This window comes from Callionymus lyra, chromosome 19, assembly GCF_982586985.1.
Source record: "Callionymus lyra chromosome 19, fCalLyr1.hap1.1, whole genome shotgun sequence".
Taxonomy (NCBI): domain Eukaryota; kingdom Metazoa; phylum Chordata; class Actinopteri; order Syngnathiformes; family Callionymidae; genus Callionymus; species Callionymus lyra.
This window is the reverse complement of record NC_141836.1, coordinates 216,856-243,807: the sequence shown is the minus strand read 5'-3', so window position 1 is coordinate 243,807 and position 26,952 is coordinate 216,856. Positions and strand designations below refer to the sequence as shown.

The following is a 26,952-nucleotide window of genomic DNA, read 5'->3' as shown; positions in this document are numbered from 1 at the left end:
TAAGACCACCTTCAGACACAAGCAGGACACACACTCGTGCGAACGAAAACACCTTTGAGCAGGTTTCGAGGGTCACTGAGTGGATTACAGCCACTCGCATGACCCGCAAACACACACCGTGCGGTATCTAGCCGTGTTGCTCGCTGGAATGCACACAAGTGCACCAGTTCCCACATCTATTAAATCTAGTTGAGCGATCAGACTAATGATGGCGGAATTCTGGGTAATCTTATGAATATTATTTCTTGAATTGTCGACATACTTTTGCTTCCTAATGGCTGCGTTTGATCGTCGACCCATTTGTCCTCGTGACCACGACTTCCTCCAAACCACCTGTGTCACATTATGCTGCTATTTGAGTGAGCCACGCATCAGATCCCTGAAAATGAACATTATCATTACAAACTGGGAAATCACCTACTAAAACAGGTCGACTTTCAACCGCCGCCAACACACGAAAATAACCTGCTTCACAGGACCACACATGAACCTCTGAACACTGTAGCCGTGAAACATGATGTCAGTGCTGCTCGAGTCAGGCTAGTATTACTGTTTCACTGAAATAAAGCTTAGATGTCGATGTTTTTTAGTGATTTACGCTTGATATGTATGAAATATTTTCATCTTAAATGAATTGAGACGTACGTTATTAAGGTTTTCTTCCATGTTTTATAATGTAACTCAATGACTCGTGACTTTCCAAGAACATTCTCTCAGATTCAGGATTTGCATCAATCGGGTTTAGAAGGCAGTTTTTCTGAGAAGCGGATCATAGGCAGGGGTGCCTGTCATGACACACACACACTCACACACACTTACACACTCACACACACTGCCTCATTAAGAGCTGAGATTTGATGGCAATGAGAAGACACAAATGATTTCTGATCCTGATGGGCATTGATCCAAGCAGACGAGCTGCACTTAGCACCACGGCAGATTAATACCACACACACACACACACACACTCTTGCTCACACACACACACACACACACACTCTCGCTCACACACACACTCCAGCATTGTCAGGGGGCTGCTGAGACTGTGCAGTTAGTAGAAAACGATTATGCGCTCTGAAATCTTCAGGGACACCGACAGACGATCAGATTACACTCACGGACACACAAGGTGCCAAAATGAAGACAAAAAATATATATTTTTGTGTATTTATTAGCCGTGTTCATAAATAAAATGAGTCCCAAAGCAACAATTCCAATGTTGCTATGTAGTAAATATATTTATTTATATTAGGGAATCACACTAAGATTCAAGCGATGAGCTCATGGTTGTGTTGATGGTGTCGTTGTTGAAAGAGTTTGTTTATGTTCGTATAAACAAAGTAGAGACAGTTTAACAAATCATGGTCAATATTTTCCCATGATTGATGTTTTTAAAACACTTTCCTCTTCATGTAGTAATTGAACACAGTGATTATATCACGGTGGTGCAAACAGTTCTCCAGAAGCTCCGAGCAAACACTCGCAACACTGTGCAAACTCTCGCAGACATCCCAGAATACCACAGCTGCTCCCCTTCCCTTCAGAAGACACAAGGAAATATGTACGTCCAGACCCGGAGCTTTCATCTTTAACGGCTACACTTTGACTGGCGGGTGAGAAATCCCCAAATCGTTCCTGTAATTGAAGAGGTGACGAAAGGGAGGCGATAATGAATAAGTGCATGTCAAGGAGAAGAAGAGGAAGTTAAAGTGATGGATCACCTAAAATATACTCTTCATTTTCTACTCATCGTCATGTCGACCAATGTTGGGATTATTTTCAGAGTCATCTGTTCCTTTTTAGAGTTCTAGACAAAAATGTTTGTTCATTTCAATGTAACCACTGGAGCTCAGTTGTCTTCGTCTTAAAAACATCCAAATACCTCCTCGTCTGTACGTCCATCTTGGATTGAAGCCTCGACATGAGTTAGAGTCTGACTCGCCTCGTCTTTATCGATAAATCCTTAAAGCTCTTAAACAACTGAATGACAAGATGTTAGACATCATTTGGACTTCCTGTAATCACTTGATGAAATGATCCTGGAGTGAAAAACAACTTGCAGATGAAGTTCATTCCAGGCTCGAGTCAATGTGTGAACCAGACGCACTAACTACCGACTTGAATGAATTAAAGCGACTAACATGATTTATTTGCGTTGTGTTGTTAATTTGGTGTATTCTTGGGAAGCTGTAGAATGTATCTGCTGATAGTGTGTTGAAGCAAAGATGGCAGTTTAATAGTTTGTTCTTTAATACTTTCACACATCGGATCTCCTTAAGAAGGACCTGCCTGAAGGTAAACTTCCAGTGAAGCAGGTTTCTAAGAAGTCACTGCTGCTGCCTCCAAATCACCAGCACAAAAATGTGTAGCCCAGTAAAATCTGGATTAAAGAAATATATTGTAAATGTGGAGTAGTCTTCAGTTTTATCCTGTGCCAAATTTATTGAACCTGTTTTCGATGAGTACATTGATTCAAGATGTCCAGCTGGTGGACATAAGGTATCGAAGCCCTTCTAAAAATATGACTTTGTGCTCTTTCCACACATGCCACTGTTTTTTGTAAATATTCTCCCGGTGCCCGCGGTCGTCCAAATGCAAACTCTTATTTTAGCCGTGTCACTGCTTTTCCTTCAGTCGCATGTGGAAATAGTGCTATTTGTGGAGCAACCTGGTGCTTAATTCTATTGGGGAAGCTAAAGGAGTTGATTCAGAAATGAAAGTGAGATCATCTGAAGCAGCAGTGCCAGCCTCGGTCTTCATCCTTCTTCCATCGCGGTCACGAACACGCAGCCAAGTAGAGCAGTGTTGAAGTCATGGGCTGTGCTGAGCAAACAAACTGTCACTTCCTTCTTTCTTGGCTTAACCTTTTGTCGTCTTCCACTCCCTCCCCGCCTCCAACTCCTCGCGTGAAGCCAACGTGTCGAGGAGAAAAACAACCACGACTTGGAAGAGAGAAACATTTAGTTTTCGTTTTGTGTTCTGTTGATTTAAAGTTAAATCCATTTTTATAATTGGTCAAAAAGTAGCTAGTTTTTTTGGAATTCATTATTTCCTGAGGGTTTTTCTTTTTCTACCGCAATATTAACAGACTTTATGTAAAAATAAATGGGGTTGGTTTCCTCTGGGCTGGTTTCCTACAGTCACGTACAGTTTAACCGTGTTCGCCCTCTTGACTTCCAAATGAGTGTCGGAATATTACGTTTTTACGACGTTACAAATATGGGGCTAACCATGTTGTTCCGATGAAGCAGAGGAAGTTTAAGGGTTCGACCTGAGGGAGATGTCTGAGGAAGATCAGTTTATGTTCTATCGAGTCAATACAAAAAGTCTCAGTGTTCGTTAGTGTGTGTTCTTGAAAGATCGATTATCCATTTTATATCCGTCCCACGGCGTTGGAACCACCGAGATGTTCGATGTTATCTCGACCATCTCTTTGAACCTCGGAATGTTTGCATGTTGTTGTCATGTTTGCTGCGAGGAGCTTAACTTTTCCTGGAAAACTGAAATATTTCTGTCAGGATTTATGTTTTTCTGTCTCGGAGAGAGTTTCATAATCACGTTGAAGATGTGACTCGTAGTGTTTTGATGGATTGTTCGTGTTCTTCCTGCATCGTTGTTCCCCTGAACCTTCACCCTCGAGCGCAGCTTCACTGGATCTTGACAGAGTTTGCTGCGTGACTAGCAGGGGTTAGCGGTGAAAAACACTCAAATCTGAACCAAGCAGTCGTTTCCAGGAAAAATCATGAAACCAAACCGAAACTAATAGAGTTGTGCTTTTTAAAAACAAACCATCAAGTGAAACTGTAACTTCTAGACGGAGGTGGAAGAACATAAGCATCAATAGAAAATAGCAGGAGTGCATGTAGGATTATTTGATTGGTTCATATGAACATAAAAAACAAGTCTTCTATATCAGCCGAAGCTGAGTTTATTTGAACAACCGTCGAGAAATCAAATTGTAATTAGGACTAGATTTCCGCTGCGTTGGTGAGATTAAACAAGAAGACGTGGAGACACCTGGTTCCGACCGCAGGCTTTGATTAATCCAAGTTCCCTCTGGCGCTGCTGATATCACTTATACCGTGTAAATATGCTCCTTCTCTGTGTAAACCGAACCACAAAGCCATTAATGCCCGCCTCGGCTGCTCGCCGGGCTCTGCTCATGTGACGGCACACATTAGCAGATGCCCCCGAGCCGCCCGAACACTCATGTGGTGTTACTTAGATATGGCTGACTCAAGCATACTGGAGTGAATCTAAAGAGGAGCGTTAGGATGACGTTGAAGAGGGAAATGAAAAGAGTTTTGAGTTGATGAAATAAATCTATATTGATGTAAATGAAACGAAGAATCTGCAGCGCGACCTTCAAAACATCCTAAACTCCTGATACAGTCAAGAATATTGTCTAGAAATGTAATTTTTTTCATCCTTTAGACTTGAAATGATGCAAAGCTCGAGTCAATGTTTGACTTGGTTCAAATACAGGAAGTGATTTTGTGTCAACAATTGCGTGTTAGTTGTGTTTGCTGGCTCTTTAAACGGCCGGAGACTCTGTGACTCATCGTATCCATGTGTTAATGATTGACGGAACTCTGATATGGTTTGTTTTGACCGGGCCTCTTCTACTGTAGCTCCTCCTTCGACCCTCACGGATGATCCTCTGAAGATCTGTCATCAATGTTCCATTGATTCCTACAGTGTGAGTGGGTGTGATATCAGCCGCACAAGTGTTGATCTCATTCGTGACCTTGTGTGACCCTGACGCTGGCTCGTCTCCGAGTGCGTTAGAAAATGCCGGAACATTGAATGTGGTTCACCACTTGGCGAGGCCGCTCTTGAGGGAAACTGTATGCAGAGGTTCTACCTTTGACCACGAGGTTTCCTTGAAAACACATTTTCCTCCCTCGAACTTTTTAAAGACGCCGAGTCCAGCTCTTTTTTTGGTCGGACCGCGTTTTAAATGAGCCGCAACCATTGTAAACCGTTCTAAAATAAATATAAATATAAGATCTCGTCCTCTACTGTCAAATAGTGTCAGTAAATGTTTAATCAACCACATGAAGATGAATCTTCTTCAACATCAGTCGTGACCAGATCAGACTTTCAAAGGTTTCTTACACCAGACTCTTGTTAGTCAGCAAACAGCTTCCACTCAGAGTTTCCACGTGTCGTAACTTTATCTCCTCCCGTCTTAGTTTATAATGAAATCAAATTCATCTGAAATCAGATTAGCGTCTGGAAGTCTGACTGTAGTCCGACTGATCCCGATAGAGTTGATCATTTCTTCAAAGCTTCGGCAAATCAACTCATCGCTGCGACTGTAAAACACAAGTTATTTTCGTCCGAGTGTTTATCTAGTTCTAGATTCTTGTCGACTGGACTCCGACTTAGATCAATGTTTAATGGATATTTCACTGTGTTTTTGTCACAAGTCTTGGAGCTGATGATAGTCAAGAGGATGATTATCAATTTCCTTTAGGTTTTTGATATTTTGTATTTAGGTTGGAGCTCAAAGAAGAGGTTTAGGACAGTGTGGTATCAGATTATTGAGTCAGGATCATGTCATGACAACACACATATGTCTATCACTTTAATACTGATTTAGAACTTGTTTGTCACAGCAGAGATGTCATTCCTAAAGTTATAAACTAGCTTGTCTATTGTCCTTGCCTTCGGACATTCGTTCTCATTCTGGTCTGGTTAAGAAATTATCTTTCGTCATCCGAGTTCCCGTTCCTTCACTAATATTCCGTTCATACTCCGCTAACACTGTGAGTGGATGTTGATCCAAAAGAGCCTTAGAGGTGCTTAGATTCCAGCTGTCATAATACGACTGTGATGTCATTTAACTCACCGAGAACGTCTTTATTTATTCTATATCCTACATGAAGAATGTTCGATTTATTTTGCTGTGGACCTGTAGTCTGAGCCGCTGATATCATCTATTTGAATCTATTTGAATGTTGCTCGACTGATGGAAGCCGACACCGTGGACGACGTTTGAAAGAAAAACTGACTCAGTTTTCAAGGAGACCAAGGACACTGTGGTGATGACGGAGTTACCTTCAAGCTCTTCCAAGCCACTCTTGATAAACCATCTTCACAGTGAGCAGTCGTCGAAGAAGGTCGATCCTCACAGTTTCTCACAAACGCTCCATAATTATTGCGAAACGCTGCGATCAATCACTTCTGAGTTAAATCCCAAGAAGACTCGAGAGAAGGACAAGTCACCGTATACTGTAATTATTTCCTCCTCAAAAAGACTTTCTCTGCCAGCCACTCTAGCTCCATTACTTCTGCCTGGTCCGGGTGATATAATGGAAGTCCTATGAAGAGAGAGTCTCTGTGTTTGCCAGACGTTTAATTAGTCGAGTCGAGCAACGTTCAAACACAGCAGCAGGAAGAGGCTGTCACGAGGGGATCTGGTCACGGAGGAACCGTGGACGTAATCTGAGCCGGTGCAGCACAACTTGAAGGCACCACGGCAGGTAGGATATCACCGCATCTTCATAAATCTTTGGGATGCTTTTCACTTGCTCGTGAGAACCCCTCACCCCCCCACTGTCACCCCGCCGCTGCACAGCTGCCAAATTCCAGAGTTGTAATAACGATGTGTGACTTTTAACTATGTGCTGCAGACGTCTGGAAGCTGCATACGGTAGCAGTGGTTGGACGTGTATTGGGTCAGAATTATTGAGCAACAAAGAGTATATGATGGTATGTTTTCCTACTGGAGACCTTCTTCTCACAAGACTATACTTTAGAATCTGAAGTCACGCCCGGATGGCAGGTTCAGCTCGATAATCTCACGACGCCAGTTTGTTGTGGCTTCATCGCTCCCGCCGTCACCCTGCGCTCACCCTTCCTAATTAATTAACGCCCTTAATGAGTGGAGCTTTAACGAGTTCAGCTTGAACACAGACACTAATTGGCCTCGACAAACCGCTCGTGTCTCGGCTTAATTGGCTTTTTTTTATTGGCTACTCCGAGTGTTGATGATCTGCCGAAGCGCTCGGATCGACCGCCTCGTGCTCGATGCCTGACTCATCTCTGCGCCGCTGGAATTCAAGTCGGTTCAACTTTCTTTTGATTTCTTCTACCCTCAATGATCCCATGATCACATAAAGTTTTTGCTCTAAAACATCAACACTTTTACTTAAAGGAAAAACATGTTTCCCGTGTTTCTTTTACATAGCAAAACATTTTCATGAAGCCAGGAAAGAGAAAGAAATGCCAGGGATTATGGATAGTAACTGATAATGTTCTGTCAACCATTTTCCTTCATGTGTAGTTGAGGATTGTAACCGTTGTTTACCGGATACAGTTGCACCGTATAGAACAACCCATTACAGCGAAGCCTTTCCAGTAGTTTTCAGACAAAAAAAATATGTATTCTTGTAGACTCACTTTAAATAGATACCGAATTATAGCCACCATAACAAATGGGTCACACATGTTATTTTACCATATATTTTGGACTATAGGGGCACATTTAAAATCTTCTAATTTTCTCAAAAGTAAACACTGGGCCTAATAAATTAATAACAGTTGTAGTTACTGACTTCGAACCAAGTTTATTTGCTACAATGCACTTAAAAAATCGTTGTTACCATAGTTTTACTCTGCCAGTCCCCGTAGTATTAAGCCTCGCAGAGTAATACTAGAAAACCTTGGTTTATCTATTTAGTAAGTAACATTACATTTGTAAACCTTTATTAGTACATACACACTGATGTATCGATATCATTGTTGGACTTGTTGATTTTCTTTTAACAATCAAAAGTTGTGAGTCGTCGCTGTCAATAAAGTCTCAGAACTTGATTGACACTACACTCCGTTGAGTCCCGCATCACAAGATCAAAACAAATACATTCTATTGGTCCCAAGTGGCTCCGCAGGCATGTTTATATTTAGGAGGAGGAGTCATTGATTTTTTCTTTATGATTCGATATCTGTGTACGTTGACACTTTACCATGACATAGTAACTAGACACAAAAGTGATTTTATTATTCTGTTTTCTAAACTGTTGTCAGATAAAACCTTGACGATTCTCATCCATGCTCAAGATGTCACGATAGCCTTATTGTTGAAGCTAACAACCCTTTAGATTTAAGTATAAAGATATGGATTAAAGATATTTAAGATGACAGACTGCTCGGTCTTAGTATTAACATCTTCTCAACACAAGGTTTTCTCTCGAGGGTGACGTGGATTAACACAGTCAACTTTTTCGATGACAAACGACTCACACACACCTGTGTACACACTTTGAATCACAAGAGCATTTTCCATCAGCAAAAAGAAAATGTCTTGAGAGCTGAACAAATTGTGTCTCAGGACTTTATTCAGCTCAGATTCCAGTCAAACGTCACGTCTTACAAGTATTAAAAGTAAAATGTGCACCTGTAAGTGGTTTCATAGCCACTGGAAGTCGTCCGCCTCTCACAGGAACCATAATCCAACAGTGCGATCCAGGATTTCAGACCACTTAGGAAGATGACTGATGGGATTGGTGACAAATCTCCTTATCGTCAGCTCTTCATTTCCATAAGTGTCATCAAACCCAAACATCAGCGAGACGTTGCAGAAAAATACTGTTGCGTTAAAGTGACAGGATTGTTTCGCAGAACGACTACAACGAGGATTGATCCCAGAAACGCTGCTTTGAGAGAATTCTGACATCAGCGCTCCTGAGATAAGGTCGACACAGATACAGTTAAGGATTCTTAAATCACCCGACAGAAGCTGATGCTCATAAAAATGTGTCTTACTTGCAATATGAAGCTTTTTTCTGATGATATGTCTCTGAGATCACAGCTCAGCTCGTGGAATGTTAATCTCATCCACACATGGAAGAAGAGGAATCACGCACGCACCCTAAAGACCTCACTTTAGTGCTAATAAATGATGATATTAACTTAAGTCGGTCGGCCAGTGGAATCTGGCGCGCTCGCGCTGGAATGTGTCCAGGGATATACGGTGTCACGTCCACTCTCATGATGGAAGTCGTCAGTGCAAAAAGCTCATTCTTCGGAGAGCAAGTTAAACACAGACGCAGCGAGGGTGTCGGTGTGACGCTGAGACGGAGTGACGCTTTAATTGGGCAGAAGTTAAGTGAAGGAGAGAAACAACATGGTGACGGAGGTGTGAACAGGAGCTTTAAATGAGAGAAAGTATGCGGCCAAGAATTCTTTTATCTCCCAAAACTCCGCCCCAGTGCTCGGCCCACTGAACCGTCCTTGCCCCCCCCCCCCACACACACACACACTCACACACACACACACACACACACACTCGCACACACACACACACTGTAGATTCACACACACACCAGTCATTCTGTCTGCACTGTCTGCACAACATTCATGAGTCTCTCCCTGACTGGCCTTTGTTCAGTTCTGGACATCATTAATAAAATCTCAATGACATTTTTCCAGACTTAAGTTCAAGTCCAGTCACACAGATTTATGAGTGTTCTCAAAATATTAAGAAGGAAAAACAATTTTTTCCCTTTTTCTTTCATAAAAAATGTTATTTTTTACTTGTATTTCAAGGCCATCATTTGTGCCGAAGACAATGTCAAGATAATGAACCTTCAGTGACCTTTACCCTCATAAGGTTTGTCAAGTCTTGTGCTGCTTTCATGAGTTGAATTCTCTCTCTATTGAAGCTCCTGCCCTCTTTGAACACCGACCATCATCCTCTCTTTCACGCTCAAACTCCTCCGTCATTTCTGTGACGACCAGTTCAACTCTATCAGACACTCTGGTGGCCAGACTCTGTTTATGAAACCATGCTTTGTCTGTTTTGTAAGTGGGTTTATTTCTTATTAAAGATGTTATCACTAGAACCGTCTGCGGCTCTGATGTTTTCCTCAACGCTCCAGGGAGGATGGAATTTAATCAGTTTAATTATTAGTGTCATAGACAAGAAGTGACTATTGACTGTTTTCCTTCTACCCTCTTTTAAAAGTATTTGTATTTGGTCTCTCTTGTAGTGGAGTCGTGGGTGTAGTTGTGAAGAATCCATTAGCATCTTTGATTTCACTACCGAGCGGATATTTTGAATGAAACAAAATGTTATCAAGACGGGGCCAAATGTATCAGTTTCCCCTTTTTTTGGGACATTTTTCACAGACACAAAGAAAGTGTTTGTGTCTTTGTTCGCATAGTTTTGAGGTTGAGTGGTCGCACGATATTTGCTACACACTGCAGCTCATTCAACTGTTTGGAGAAGATCAGTCCGAGCTTCAATGTTCAAGATGTTCACGAGTTAAAATTGAACACGTTTCTAAACCTGACCTTATAAACATGATGCTTCAATTCAACTCCTCAGTGGTGAAGCAGCAGGTAAACCTTTGTTGATGTGGTTTCTCTGTGGCCCCAGCTGCCCTCTTCAGAGCGCCCTTGGGCTAGGATTCACTTACCCAGGTGTGTGTGTGTGTGTGTGTGTGTGTGTGCGCAACAATATAGAATTTCAAGTGGCCCCTGAGTACAGCTGCCTCAGATCCTGGTGAATCAATGAAACGCAACACTGGCTGTCAACTGACACTTTCTGTTGACACACTGTCATTATCCACTCCGTCCAGCGGGCGAGCGTGAGGCGCAGGTAGCATCGCCTTCATATGAAGAGATCCGAACGTGACACGGACGCTCTGGGAGATCGGATATTGCCCTGTCATCTCCGCGAGTGTCGTGTTGTGTCACATTCTGCTTTGTCGTACAGTTTGTGGCTTCGAAGGTGTTGATTTCTTCCACCGACACAAACTCTCCGCCCGACACTAATTGGACGAGTGTGTGTCGGACGAGTGTGTGTCGGACGAGTGTGTGTCGGACGAGCGTGTGTCGGACGAGCGTGTGTCGGACGAGCGTGTGTCGGACGAGTGTGTGTCGGACGAGCGTGTGTCGGACGAGCGTGTGTCGGACGAGTGTGTGTCGGACGAGACACAAACAAACTTTGAAGTGGAGAAGATCAATTGAGAAAAGTCCACTTTCAGACTTGCGAGGAGGGAAAAGGCCCTCCTTCCCCACGTGTCCTCCTTCTATTCCTGCCTCTTGAACTGGCGTCTGGTCGTCACGTCGTGTTCCCGAGCTTCCATTATTCAGCGCCTGTCCACCGGCGAAGAGAAAACTCTTGTCAGGCGGAGCGAGTTGCTGACGCACGCCGATGCACGTACAGATATATCGTATACTGGAGCACACATGGACACTCGCTGACGTCTGACGCACATTAGCTAATGTGGGAGGACGGGTGGGCTGGATTACCAGGACTCCTAATGACTATTTCATGTCCGTGGAGGAGCAGGAGGAGGAGGAAGGATGCAGGAAACAGAATACAGATTTGGATACAGATGTTATGACTTCTTCTTCTTCTTCCTTATTTCTGTGCCTCAGCTATCTTGGATCAAACATAGGATGACACTTAGATGATCGATGTGATGTTTCTTATTTAAACAAAAGCTGAACAAGTGAATGAATCTTCACAAGACTTAGTTTGCTTCAGGTTCACATCTTGATCCAGATCAGATTGATCGATCCTGACACTAATATCCTCCTTGGACAGCGTATGTATTTGGCCGTGTTGACGACTCAATGAGTCCGTTTTTGTTGAGCGCTGAAGCCTTGGACTTGGAGTCGGTAAATATTTGGTCATCCAAGTTCTGGAAGTTTAAGGAGAAAACTTGGAAGTTTTTTGTAGAAGTCTTTGGATTTATTCAGTTCAGAATGATTGTGTCAACTGGGTCGTACTCAGACTGCTTCTGACTGGTACTTATTAAGTTGATCCACGATTCAAAACATATTTGAATTTAGCCACTCATGTCCTTTGATTGGCATATTTTCTTTAAAGCGAGTCCAAGGGATTTGAAGTCGAGCGACGCCAGTGGACTACAGTGGACTACAGTGGACTACAGGGGACTACAGTGGACTACAGTGGACTACAGTGGACTACAGTGGACTACAGGGGACTACAGGGGACTACAGGGGACTACAGGGGACTACAGTGGACTACAGGGGACTACAGTGGACTACAGGGGACTACAGGGGACTACAGGGGACTACAGTGGACTACAGGGGACTACAGTGGACTACAGGGGACTACAGTGGACTACAGTGGACTACAGGGGACTACAGTGGACTACAGTGGACTACAGGGGACTACAGGGGACTACAGTGGACTACAGGGGACTACAGGGGACTACAGGGGACTACAGTGGACTACAGTGGACTACAGGGGACTACAGGGGACTACAGTGGACTACAGGGGACTACAGTGGTAGTGTTTAGCCCGACGAGACCACATTTCCCATGAGCACTCGCTCAACGCCATGTCCCGCTTGCAACAGCTTATAGATGATGAGCATCTTTCTTGTGAAGTCAGGCCAGCAGTACTGAGGGATTCATGAGAAGTAAATGGACATATGGACCACAAAGACCGTTTGAACCCCCCCCCCCCCACACACACACACACACACACACACACACACACACACACACACACACACACACACACACACACAGATGTACATTAAGGGCTTAATGAACGAGGTGTCACTATATCAGGCTTCCTACCATCTGTGTCGACGGCAAACTTTTATATAGATCAAGCAAAATGGTTACAGCAAGTTCTATGTTCGCTTCCAGCTTTACTCTAGGAACTCCGGGTTCCTCCTACAGTCTGAAAACCATACAGGGATAACTAAATGTTGTGCATCTGTACCAGGCTAGCTGTCCAGGGTGTCCTAACTGTTCCTGAGTGAATCAAAGTGCATTATATTAACGTTTAACTATCCCTTATACTCATTTCTTTTCTCTATTTAATTCATCATTAGCCCAAAGTGTTTTAAACTCTTGAGTAAATCCGGTGAATAGAGACTCTTGTGTTTTTCACACTTGAAAGTGACAAGAAAAAATGTTCTTTACGAGATCAAACGTCTGACTCTTAGAGACTCAAAGTGACATTTAGGGGATCAGATGTAAACCTTTTGCCTCGCGGGGAATTTTCAAGATGAGTTAACGACGTTCAAAGGCTTCTGTTTGTGGGACTCGTTTCTACTCCAGCCTGTCGCCACGGGGACCCCCGACTCTTGATGGCGAGAACATTGACGGCCAAAAAGAAAAAGGATACTTTCTCAAGCTTGGCTCGACTTCCAGAGATGATCAACCGGTTGGACGTTTCCTCACTGTTTCCCCTCTCAAGACCGACTCCACGTGTCAAATGTCTTTACCACAAGCCCCCTGACCCGCCAACTCAAACCATGTCCATCTGTAAATGTCGTTCGTCAAACGGCTTCTGGAACTTTAACTCCATACCAAGCATTTTTTCCTGTTTCTTCCGACTGTCGCCGCTCTGCACGAACCTGCCTGCGTCCGTCGTTAACGTCACTCGTCAGTGAGCGTGGAATAATAACCTCTCGCCTGCAATAACGCGCTCCAGACATGAACGTGTTCTTTAAACGACAGGCCGACACTGTCATTTACTGCCTCGTAACACCAGAAACGTAGCATCTTTAAAACACACACGTAAATCACGAGCAACACGAGCATCAGAACATGCTGCAAATATTCAAGTTCACTTTAGGTTCAGTGATGTTTTTCTACGACTCACTTCTCAAAGAAAGAGTCATAAATAAAATGACATTTAGCGTCCAGATTCACAGAAAACGGGGCCGTGAGGTGCATTAAAAAAATAAATATATATGTCGAACTAGCTTCTTCTCTTCAGAGGGACGAGGCAGACACAAGGAGACACACCCCTTTATCTGTGAAGGTGAACCCCGGGGTCAGAAGTCACTCTTTTATCTAGTGGTCATGAACGATACACACTTAAAAAACATGTATTCAAATATTTGAGTTAATAATACAACCAACGATATAGTGACAAGTATAGAGGGTGTGTTGACAGGAGCGAAGGATGGAGGGGGTTGTAAGGAATATGTAGCTTTTATGTGGGGAAGGGGAAGCCAAATTAGAAATGTGCCATGATCCCCCCACGGGACTGAGTCAATTAGCCTGCCTGGAGGAGCTGCCAGGAGGCTGGGGGAGGGTGGCTGTGGTGGGGGGGAGACGAGGGAGGCCAAGGGCACCAGCAGAAAGGTTTTTGTCAGTGGGTGGGTTCGTGGTTTTGGTGGGGAGGCTCCGGGGTCGGAGCCCGCCGGGACTATAGCATAATACAGGAAGACCAGGACCGACAATGGAATCAAAGCCAGGGTCGTATTTTAGGAATTAAAAAAATGGCAGAAGACACGAACGACAGAGATGAGGTCGAAGATCTGACTTAACATCTCATCAGAACGGGCAAAAGTTAAATATAATATTATAATACAAGCCTTTCGTTCTCTTATATCTGTGAACAACAAATGCAGTTTTTTTGGTTATTTTTGAAAGATTATTTTCAATAATAAGCTTAGTTAGGGCGCACAGTCGCCTCACAGCAAGAAGGTTGCTGGTTTGCTTCCAGGCCAAGCCACACCTTTCTGTGTGAAGTTTGTTTGTTCTCCCCGTGTTGTGTGGGTTTACTCTGGACACTCTGGTTTCCTCCCACAGTCCAAAAACATACAGAGGTTGATTGAGAACTTGGGGAAATCGTCCATAGATATGAGTGTGTGTGTGAATGGTTATCTGTGTGTGTGTCCTGAGACAGACTGGCGTCCTGTCCAGGGTGTCCCCGCCTGTCGCCCAATGAAACTGGGATAGTCTGCAGTCTCCCTGTGACCCCCACAAGGGAAAACCGGTAGAAAATGAATAAATGAAAGCTTAGTTTTGGAAGATGCTTAACCAAGATGTATAGTTGTTTACAGCAGTGGTTTATAGCAGTGGTTGTAGCAACAACGGGCCTGGAACTGGTCCCAGTCTACGACACATTCTTTGACCAGGCGGCACAAAAGATAAAAACATGTCAAACATGTCAAACATGTATGTCATTTGTACTGAGGAGTGTTCTCTGGAACATGTTTTCATCTCGTAAAAATGACTGGATCTTCTCAGAGGTAACTTGAGTGAGTTTTGGTGTCAAAAATAAACTTCTCAACGAGCAAAATATAATCGAAAACAAACTCTATATCATCGAGTTTTCAGTCCGATATATCTTTTTATGCACTTCATGTCCCGTTTCTTTGGTCCTTTTTTGATTCTTGTGTCCACATGTGAAGAGTCGATGACGGTTCAGAACTCATGTGTCGTTCAGAACTTTGAAGGTGGAGACGAAGACCTTCGTTGCATCTTAACTCACGGACGCTCTGACGCTCAAACGACGCACCAGAGTTCCTGAGCGTCACTGGAGGCTGGCGGTGGCTTTGATTGACAGGTGCAGGAGTGAGGAGGACGCCGGGAGTACGTGCGCTCGCGAGCGTGTCGCCCCGGCAGGTCCTCGCCTCCCTCTTATCTGTCAGCCACACTGCAGAACGCCACAATCCTCCGAATAAGCCTCTCCAGCCCTCCTCCGGGACACACACTTGTATTTAACATGTGCGAGGGTGTGTGTGTGTCGGTGTGGCTGAGTGTGTGTTCAGGGATGGTTAGAATCTTGTTATTTCTTTCCACCTTCAGCACTGCATGAGCGCTCAAGGCGCTAGCACAGAGAGTACACACACACATGCAAGTACACACACATCTACACTCTCACATCGGGCAAACACACACACATGCAGATACACAATCATCTACACATCTGCACAAGTCCAAGAGTACAAACTCACACGCATACATGCTGGTACACACACATCTACACATCTGCACAAGTCCAATAGTAAACAAAAAACTTTCACACATACATGCAGGTACACACACCTACACACTCATCTAGCCATCTTCACAAGTCCTAGAGTACACACACATACAGATACACACTCATCTACACATCTGCACAAATCCATGAGTGGAACTTTACAAATAAGTATTACTTACTTACACACTTACACACACATGCATGCAAGTACACATTCATCTACACATCTGCACAAATCCAAGAGTACAAACTCACACACATACATGCAGGTACACACTCATCATCTACACATCTGCACAGATCCATGAGTACAAACTCACACACATACATTGAGATACACACTCATCATCTACACATCTGCACAGATCCAGGAGTACAAACTCACACACATACATGCAAGTACACACTCATCATCTACACATCTGCACAGATCCATGAGTACAAACTCACACACATACATGCAAGTACACACTCATCATCTACACATCTGCACAGATCCAGGAGTACAAACTCACACACATACATGCAAGTACACACTCATCATCTACACATCTGCACAGATCCATGAGTACAAACTCACACACATACATGCAAGTACACACTCATCATCTACACATCTGCACAAATCCATGAGTAAAAACTCACACACATACATGCAAGTACACACTCATCATCTACACATCTGCACAGATCCAGGAGTACAAACTCACACACATACATGCAAGTACACACTCATCATCTACACATCTGCACAAATCCAAGAGTACAAACTCACACACATACATGCAAGTACACACTCATCATCTACACATCTGCACAAATCCAAGAGTACAAACTCACACACATACATGCAAGTACACACTCATCATCTACACATCTGCACAGATCCATGAGTACAAACTCACACACATACATGCAAGTACACACTCATCATCTACACATCTGCACAAATCCATGAGTACAAACTCACACACATACATGCAAGTACACACTCATCATCTACACATCTGCACAAATCCATGAGTACAAACTCACACACATACATGCAAGTACACACTCATCATCTACACATCTGCACAAATCCATGAGTACAAACTCACACACATACATGCAAGTACACACTCATCATCTACACATCTGCACAAATCCATGAGTACAAACTCACACACATACATGCAAGTACACACTCATCATCTACACATCTGCACAAATCCATGAGTACAAACTCACACACATACATGCAAGTACACACTCATCATCTACACATCTGCACAAATCCAGGAGTACAAACTCACACACATACATGCAAGTACACACTCATCATCTACACATCTGCACAAATCCATGAGTACAAACTCACACACATACATGCAAGTACACACTCATCATCTACACATCTGCACAAATCCATGAGTACAAACTCACACACACACATGTCTTGGTTGTTTGTCTAAATGTTGTTGAACACGTGTAAAGTAAAGTGTAATCAAGACTCCATTAAAATCTGCTAAGATGCTCAGAACCAACAGGTGTAGGTTGAGGTAAATAATCCTGTCACGCTTGTCTTTTAAACCGTTTCCACTTGTGTGTCAGAGTCGGACGAGTTGTCGTTCACATCTCAATCTTCTTGTGTGAGGAACTTATCTTTTCAAACGTGACCGGCCAGATGTTCCTGTGACCTCGTCCTTCCATCCGTCACTCGCTGGAAACATCAGCAGAATTCTTGCGGAGAATTTATGACGAAAACCACGACGGTTCTCGGAAAGTGATCATGTAGTCATGAGTATTTATTCCCCTCGCTCTTGTGCCGTGAATATTAAATATATACGAGGAAAACATACATGTAGAGAGCGAGAGATATTTGCACCGTGCAGCTGTAACCTCGTTGAATGATGCAGGACTGTCACTCAAACTCTCTCTCGCTAAACATGTTTCCTTCATTCATCTCTGACTTGTTTTCCACAGGCTCGCGTAAAGACTTGAACGCACCGTTAGATGAAGAGATAAGTCGTCGTCATCATCCGACTGTTTACAAGAAGCTTCCACACAATCCTCGCTCACTTCCTGCCGCGGCTCCAGATCACACCTGATAAGGTGCAGCGGCTGCAGAGGAAGGTTAATGGGTTTCTTGACTGTGGCAGGTTGAATCGGGGGTTAATGGGTTCCAAGGTGTGTCCACGGATCGCTGACCTCAACGTGACCTCCAGTCCGCAGACCGTCCTCCGACTCAACGCCTCGACCTCGATGCGCTCGGCGAACACGGAGTGAATACGTGGCGATGATGGACGCGGCGTGAAGGTAACACTGCTGCTGCTCCTTCGACACACAGGAAGTGAGTCCGTCGTGAATCTCTGTCCGCAGTTTGACGGACGGATGAAGACGAACGACGTCACCCGGAGCAACACGTGAAGAGATGAAGGTATTTGCTGTTAAAATGTATGAAAACAACATTTCAATGTAGAAATGATTGTAGTTAATCATTCAAGGAATATATAAAAGGCTAAAAGTACATTTTAATGTTAAATTATAAACATAATGAGGCCGTCAAGAGACCCACGAGTGTCGCTTACAGTCACTGTTTCAGTGAAGTTTCTTATCCATTTAAAATCATCGTTATCATGAACCAGATCCACATCATTCTGAGGCTCACTTTAGGTACTTCAAGCCAAAAGAAAGACATAGTAATAGACATATAATAGACATATAATCAACAAATAATAGACATATAATATACATATAATAGACATTTAATAGACATATAATCAACAAATAATAGACAGATAATAGACATATAATAGACATTTAATAGACATATCATAGACATTTAATAGACATATAATAGACATATTAACTTGTAATAAGGCTATATATTAAAAATGTAAACCTGCTCCTACATTATCTAAATGTTAGATAATGAAAATAATATAAATCTATATGTAATAAAGAATTATTTTCAGATATCAAAAAAAATTCTAAAAATATATTTAATAATATTTGTATAATATATTATGAAGTTTCAGTCGGACATGAGAAGGAAGTGTGTGTCGTTGACGTCACTGGTTAATGTTGTGAATTAAACACACGTGTGTTTGTTTTAAATCCTTGTTCTGATGCATGTTGATCAATCAATCATTTTAAAGAACAACAATCCAATTGAGTCACGCGTGTTTGAGTAAAACCTGCTGAACTCGGGCCAGTATGTCTCATCTGTGGGTTCAACAGTACAGTCATAGCAGGGTCTCGTGCAGGTACAGGCGGGTCTGGGTGCAGGACTTGTAAAGGGTCCATAAGAACCGGGATTACAGGTCTTGAATGGAAGAGACGACACACTGAACGCACACCTGTGACTTTAGAAAACGTATAGATCTCACAATGAAATGAGTCTCGGAGCCGAGAGAGAAAGAAAACGACAGAAGAAGAAGAGACGAGATGAAAGAAGAAGCGTAAGCTCCTGTCATTCGTCGAGGGTTTCAGTTCGAAACCTGCACAAAAGCACAAGTCGATGAGATTAGGGAACAAAAGTGCTGCAGGATGGAGAGCAGAGGGAGGAGCCGAGGGATGGAGCACAATAACACCTCAGAAGAGAGAGACCACATACTATGGAGCTTTTCTTCCTTATTGTCAACCCGTTCTATACAACTTTATTTGTACTCCTGAGGCGACAGGACGTGGTCAGTGCGTCGACAGGAAGATACGCTCCGTCCTCTTCCTCATTCGTTCGCAGATGATCAAAACTAAGCAAATACAAAACTCTCTCTTAAAATAGCCTGAAGTCTAAATCCAGCGAGCGCTACATTATCTCAGGACGCCTGTGATCAGATATGAAGTCGTTGTCATCATGTCTCCAACAGCATAAAAGACTCTTTAAAAAAAAAACCTCTCAAAGTAAACGACATCATTTTAAGTTGGGATGTGGAGTGAAAACATCTCCACTGTACTTTAAAACCCACGAACACACTCGCAACTTCCTCCACGAGTGACATCATCACCTGATAAGATTCCACGCAGCGTTCAGATGTAAATGAAAATCTCACCTTGTCATCAGCAGCTTCTCCTCACGTCCTGCGAGCCTCTCTCCTCTCTGCAGGGGCCGTCATGGTAGTTAAATAGTCCACAAGGCTATCTATCTCCCGATCTCACATCTATCTCCGTCTCTCGCTCCTGGAGTGATCGTATCACAGCCGTGTGTGTGTGTGTGTGTGTGTGTGTGTGTGTGTGTGTGAGAGGTCGGAACTCCAAAGGTCCTGCGAGAAGTCCTGCTTCGTTCCTTCCCTCTCTCCTGCACTCTTCCCTCCGACGGGGGAAGGAGGGAGGGAAAGACGGTGAGGAGGTGGGACGAAAAGATAGATTTCTCCTCTCACTTTATGTGTGCTCGTCCCCTCCTCGTCTCCTCGTCTCCTCGTCTCCTCGTCTCCTCGTCTCCTCGCCTCCTCGTCTCCTTCCTGACTTTGCTGCTCCGTGACAGATTTCTTTCCTCTGCTCGGCGGAGCGTGAAGCAGCGACTCCTGCTGCACCGACGCCTCCTCCTCCTCCTTCGGGCGACACTCCTTCAGTCCAGAGGTGAAGTCACTTCCTCCCGCTGTCGCCGGAGTGTCCTCGACCTGCCGGGTCAAAGGTCGACCACGCGACAGGTTCCTTCGGAGTGAATGGATCGTTATCAGGACGAACTGAGCGCTGATGTCAACTGGTAGTTCTTCGTCACGTGGTTTCGAACCAACACATTGTGAGACACGAGACTTGTTGACGTTAGAAAAGGATCTTAAGCTCCGCCCACTGAAAACACTTTGTTGTTCTGGAGATGAAATCTCGTCGACCATAACCACACCCACTCTGCTGTGATTAGACAAACATGGAGGTTTGTCACGGCGTGTCGTCAATCCCGGAAGTCTCCACCGCCTAGGGACTTGTTGTATAAACAAAGCAGGGCCTGATTACCCTGGACCCTCCTACACTCTCCTCTTTTCTCTCACTCTATCCTCCCTCACTTCTCTCCTTATCCATCTGTCTACCCCCCCATCCTTCCTCCCAGCCGGTCAAAGCGGCAGGCCGTCAACAATGAGTCTGGTTCCGCTCGAGGTTTCTGCTTCTAAAAGGAAGTTTTTCCTCTCCATTGCTCACTGTACAGTGTTTTGTTTCTTGCTCTTTGTTGAATTGCTGGATCTATTTTTCCTTAATCAACTGTAGTCTTATTTCAACTGTATAGTGTCTTGAGATAACTTTGTTAAGATAAGACACTTTAAATAAAATTGAATTGAATTGAATTACAGAGAGAAGCCATTATTACGTCATAATGGACTCTCGTAACCTCTCGTTCGTCCAGATTTCAGAGCAACTTTATAAAGTAATGAGTGTAAATCATGGTCATAATGAGAGACTCACTGTATCTTGAAGAGAAGAACATTTACTTTATGACACATGAGTTGATCATTAGTTTCCCTTTAAACTTTCAAGAGAATTTTTTTTTAAATAGCAACTCTAATCTAAAAGTAATGAGTTCAGACCATAGAGAGCATTTATCAACATATCTAATGCTTGTGATCTTTTCGGGACGAGAGCAGACTTGTACTTGACTTGAGGCTGACCCTCGTTTACGTTGAGCTCAATGAATCGTTTGTTCCGTCAGGGAGTCTTAGACTTGAAGACACTTTTCAATTCACTTGTTTTTCAATCATTCTCGGGTCAAACTCAACAGAAACAAGTTTTCTGACAATATAACGTAAATTCATGATAACTATTCAACACATAACATGCTTTTCACAAGACAGTGTTATTTAATGATCAGAGAATCTTCAAAAGTGTGTAGTTCAACTTGTGTCCCTGTAGGACCGTTGTTGTCTGCATGATGTCTATCAATAATCAACAGTGTTGACGAGCAAAGTCAGCTTCAGGAAATTAAATTTTAAACTTGAACAGTTTATTTCAAAGGTTGAACGTCTTCTCTGCTTCGATGTAGGTCAGAACCGACAGCGTCTCCAGGCTCTGAGACGAGTTCTTCTGCTCAGGAAGTGACGAGTACCAGTCCAGGACTCCACTGGTGTCGGTGGAACGAGGTAAAAACAAGCTTATTTCCCGAAACAACTCCAATTATTTTTGACTAAACAAAAACGCGGGAAGTCATTCACAATAACTTGGTCAATATTAGATCTGCATTCCAAAGATGAAATACAGTTGATTCAACAGTTAAAAGTTAAATCAAATACTCTTCTGTGTGTGTTTGTGTATCACATAAATATGACAAACTACAATTAGAAAATCAGAATCATAAAAAGGTTTTTACTTGACTGTTATAAACCCAACGCCATTTTCATGGTGATGACAGAATAGAACAAAAAGAATGTAAACACAATCATACCTTCCATCTGTTGTGTGGACTTATAAAATAATACAAATATAAATTGAAAATACAATGATTTCCTGGATCAGGGTTCGTAAGAGAAGCGACAAATCCATTGTTTCTTCTTACATTAAACTTAGATAATGTGGGGGGTCGGCTTGTTTCAGGGGTGCTACTGTAGAAGTCTTCTTCTGTGGTCCAATGAAGGAAGATGGAAGTCATTCAGTTGCTCCGTATTGAGCGGTTGCTCCTGGATACGACGGATGATTCACTGAGAGTAGAGTCTGGATCCTTTGATAGTTGTTGGTATTTCTACTGACGTGTCATAAGCACCGTTATCACCGTCACCAGCTAATGCAACACTTGCACCGAGTGGCAGCATTGAAATGTATTTGTTCAGGATAGTTTTCCCAGCGTTCCGTCTGCTAATCCCACTCTTTCATCTTTCCCTTCGGCCGGAGCGTCTTTTATCTGGAGCTGATATCTGATACGGGCACAAAGGCCGTAAGCCTGAGAGTCACTGTGTCACAAACCGGACATGAGCGTGGAGAATTGTTGCTCCCCTCTGGCAGCGTCAACAATATGTGTTCAAACACACTCACACACTCACACACTCACACACACACACACCACAGCTCTGACACACCCTTCCTCCACCCAGGAGTTTTCAATCAGTCGGTCCGGCTGCTGCCCTTTGATATTTTGGGGCTTATTACTTATTTATCGGTTATCGATTCCATCACTGACTACATCAGAAGACACCATCTCTGCACACCGCACACACACCGCACACACACACACCACACACACCTGACCTTGTTGCCATCGGGTCTAACCTTTACCCGGAGGACGAGCCTGTGGTTCTGCCTTCAGTTTGCTTCTCCTTCATCTGGACGAGCTCATCCGTGCGCCTCATCAAACATGGATGTTTTCTTCGACGCCTACATTCATTTACGTCTGCCTCCCTCGACCTCCTGCCTTCATTCTGTGTTTGTCCAAGGCCTCCTTTAACGAGGGCGGACCCCTCCCCGCTCTCAACAGGCTATTGTCAACACCGACGTCTGGCCTCAAACACACACATGAACCCGAGCACAGACGTGCGTCTACCTGTGAGCCTTCACCTTGGCGGTTCTTTGTCCCGTCCTCCAATTACACGGTGGATCTTTACCACACAGAGAGAAGCCAGAAGGTCACCAGGTTCCCCCTCCCAACATCTGTGGGACGGATGTTTCTTCAGACCTTTTGTTACCGGTCCACATGAAGGCGTCTCATCAACCCTGGAGCAGGATTTGACTCTTTTTTTTGTCGTGACTTCTAAAACAGTTCTGGCTCCTCGTGTCTTCCTGCCGCAGAACCTCCTCCTCGTATCAATATTTCATCCGCAAAAACTTGGGAAAGAGAATGTAGTTTACACTTCAAAGACCACAGTGGATGTATCCGTCCATCAATCGATCCCACGCCACGGCGCTCGCGTACACGCCGGCGCTCCCCGGGACAAAAGATTTCACCTTCACACACGCACGCACACACACACACACACCTGCACACACACGCAAACCTACACACACACTCACACCGACACACCCGCTTGGATAGTCAGAGTTTCCGAGCACGCTCTCTGGACTCCACCTGTCCCTCATGTTGTGGCGTCTGAGCACAAACACACACACACACACACACACACACACACACACACACACACACACACACACACACACACACACACACACACACACACACACTGAGGTCAGGTGTTTTTCCAATCAACCCAGCTTTGTGTGCTGCAGAGCAATAAAATGAATTTGGGGGTTCACGGTTCCGAGGCTCTGATGAGTCCAACACACCGTTGCACCCATTTTTTTTTTTTATTGCTATAAAGAAATGCAAAGTCCTGCACCTGCTTCAAGTCCCGCCCGCTCACGCACACAAACGCACACACAGTTTTTGAATGGATCACGACCAAAAGAGGGGTTTTCTTGCAGTTTGGAAATCTGGTCACGTGGATGTTCATCATCAGAAATGTTCTGTTCTGCTTCTCTGAAGAAGACTCGCTTTGTTCCGTTAAGATCAGAACATCATTGACTTGAACGCCTCGTGACCCCGTCCCTCGGTGCAGGTCTGGGCTCAGGTTCGTGTGCACTTACGTGTGCGGCACGAACCTGAGCCTGTGTCACCATGTGTGTAGCTCGGCTCAAACACCCTCGTCCAAGACAAACTCTTCATTCATGGAAGTGTGAAAAAAAAGACAAAAACACATTTCTGGGGGTGAGAGGACGACAAAGATGCGATTGAAGCGCCGGCAGAAGAAAACATAGTCGCTCGCTGTTCGTCTTCTCCGCAAATCTCTCGTACACGGAGGTCGACGCTTTAGCAAGGCTGTCGGACAAACAGACGGGAGTCTGTTGATGCTTCGGGGCGATCTTTTAAATGTGTCTGTTGTCAACATCTGCTTATCGGGTCGAAGGGATTTAGATGCTTAAATTGTCATGACATTCACAAGGAATATAAATTTGTGTTTGAGGCCCAGTGATGACAGCAGTTTGTACAGGCATTAGTTCTGAAGTAAGACATGGAGGATCTATATTGATCCATCCCTCACTCACAGCATCAACAGTGTATAACTTATACTGTGAGATAGAAAAAAGAGTATTTTATTCTCTAAAAATAGATTCCAAAATGAAAAGTAAAGCTTAATTACCACTTTTAACTTCTTCTGAATCAACATTTCGACTTTAATTTCCAACTAGAAATTGAGAAAAGATGTAGAAAAAGGAACAAACCAGGCTCTGTGGAATTTTCCAGACTGAAAATAATTGGAAACTGAGAGATAGTTTTCGATAATTTGCTCTTTGAAATGTTGAAAAACAAAATATAATCAAGCTTTGTCTAAATGACCGTGTTTTTTCAGACAGATGTGGCTGGATTTTGAAAAAACGTGTGCAAAGGAAAATCTAAAAGATATTTTTATAATCTTTTAATGATCAAGACTAAATAAAAAGAAAGAAAACTTCAGGCCGTGGAAGAATCGATTGCTTTGATTCAAACACGGTCTGGGTATTTCTAAATCTATGAATAGCCCGGAAATTTCCAAAAACACTTGGATCTACTAGAAGGATGATCGTAGGATTAGCATCTTATTCAACACTTCAATAAACATTCATGGGATTATCATCGCTTCAAAAATAAGTACGATTTTTTTTTCAAATGATCCTCATAATCACTTTATTATTTATTTGTTCACAGCAGCTGTGAGGCTTGAATGTTTATATGCTTTTCATTTTTCTGACCTACCTTGGAAAAAATGGTTGATTCTAACCCAATTTAAACATGACTTCCCTCCTGATTGTTGGGGGGGTTGATATTCCTTCGGTCAAACCAAAGTTGAACAGAAAACACCTGAAGGAAGATGAGTAGATCTTAGCAGGCGCCAGAATCACCAGTATCTGCTGAGAAATGTTGACTTTCCTGAGCAGGTGACCGACCTCCTCTGGGGGACTTTAGCTGCTTTTCCAGGAACACAAGTTTACTTCCTAGAACCATCTCTGGAACTTTGCGACAATTGGGTTTGGCTTCATCGCTGGAATCTTTTTCTTAACGTCCAGATGGAAGACTTTTGTCTTTCACCTCTTCTGACCTCAATTATAATCCAAAATACCTCTTTGAACCCCGAGTAGAAGTCATTTTCTCTGATGAGATGCATTTGTTTATCTGTAGGAACATCTCTTTGTAGTACCCACTTTCTGTACAATAGCCAAACTAGTGTTTGGACTCACCATGTATACCGATCACACTGTTCTGACACAGCAGACTGATAAGCTGGTGCCTCCAGACCAAATACATTTCCAGCCCAGAGTGGGAGACGAAGTTACTGTGTGTTACCGTGTGAATGTGTGAGCTTCCCATAGTGCACTGTTCTGTTGACCTTGCGTGTAGATGTGTCGTACATCACGGCACAATCCTTCTCTGTGGTCATGGTCGACTTGTTTTTCTTCTACAGATAGAGAAGTCAATTTATATGTATCAGCGCAGACGCCCGTTTGTTTGTCGTGTTTCTCAAGGACACTTCAAGTCTGATAAGTAGCTCAACGCGATAGCTTCAAACCTTGAGAGCAGTCGACCAAATACTCTGGTGCTTTAATCCGTCTTTCATTATCGTCCTTTTTTCTGTCCCGTTTTTCCATTCGCAGTCCAGTTCCGCGCATCCGCAGAATCTGCTCCGTCTCCTGGGAGTTTCATATATCGTGACAATAACTGGATTCAATGTTAACAAAGCTCCGTAAGAGACTGATGTTGAGTGGAATAAACCATGGAAAGCGGATGAATCTTGTGCTCATTCAAGTACATGTGTTCCATAAAAACACTTTTGGAGACGAGGACGGGAGGCAAAATAGGGAGACACGGATATGTGTATCAGTGGAATGCATACATCCAGATCTGTAAACAAATAATGGGGGATGCAAATGTGGGAGCAGCTGTTTTCGGGTTCTGAATGGAAGCGTCGTGAAAGGAAGAGGGGGGTAAAGTAGCAGCGTGAACGCTGGAGGGAGAGAAGAAGGTGGATATCAAGAGGGAGTGAACAGATAGAGGCCTAAAAAGAATAGGTTTTAAGGGGATGAGGAGGTGTACAATGGGATGACACACTGACCTAAAGGGGGTGCCAGAAGCTCCGGGAGGGGGCCCGCGATTGTTTTGGAAAGTTGGCAGAAAAATCCAGATTTTGTGGATGTCTGCATTGTTGGTTTCTGTGAACTTAACTGAAGTCTTGGCCAAAGACACTTGAGGGTGTTTTGCTTGAGGGGGATGCGGGTTGTTCTGCATGGAGAGGGAACGAACACACAACACTGGCCACATTCCCAGGCAGCCCCTCGGAGCTTACAGTCAGGCTGGAACCAAC

General features: G+C 43.7%; 2 protein-coding genes across 2 annotated transcripts in view; one reads left to right on the top strand and one right to left on the bottom strand.

Annotated features, from left to right (window-relative positions):
* The window catches only part of sema3b (sema domain, immunoglobulin domain (Ig), short basic domain, secreted, (semaphorin) 3B), a 51,520-nt gene extending 31,399 nt beyond the window's left edge, over positions 1-20,121 (bottom strand). The window contains exon 1 of the mRNA XM_087782225.1: positions 19,759-20,121. The gene's annotated coding sequence lies outside the window, so the exon portion shown is untranslated. The remainder of the gene's footprint in view (positions 1-19,758) is intronic.
* Positions 1-26,952, top strand: part of LOC148058794 (flotillin-1) — an 88,271-nt gene that overhangs the window by 37,525 nt on the left and 23,794 nt on the right. Inside the window, exons 13-15 of the mRNA XM_087782227.1 lie at positions 17,690-18,022; positions 18,086-18,143; positions 21,678-21,774. Coding sequence (XP_087638353.1) covers positions 17,690-17,707 — 18 coding nt within the window. The 3' untranslated portion in view covers positions 17,708-18,022; positions 18,086-18,143; positions 21,678-21,774. The remainder of the gene's footprint in view (positions 1-17,689; positions 18,023-18,085; positions 18,144-21,677; positions 21,775-26,952) is intronic.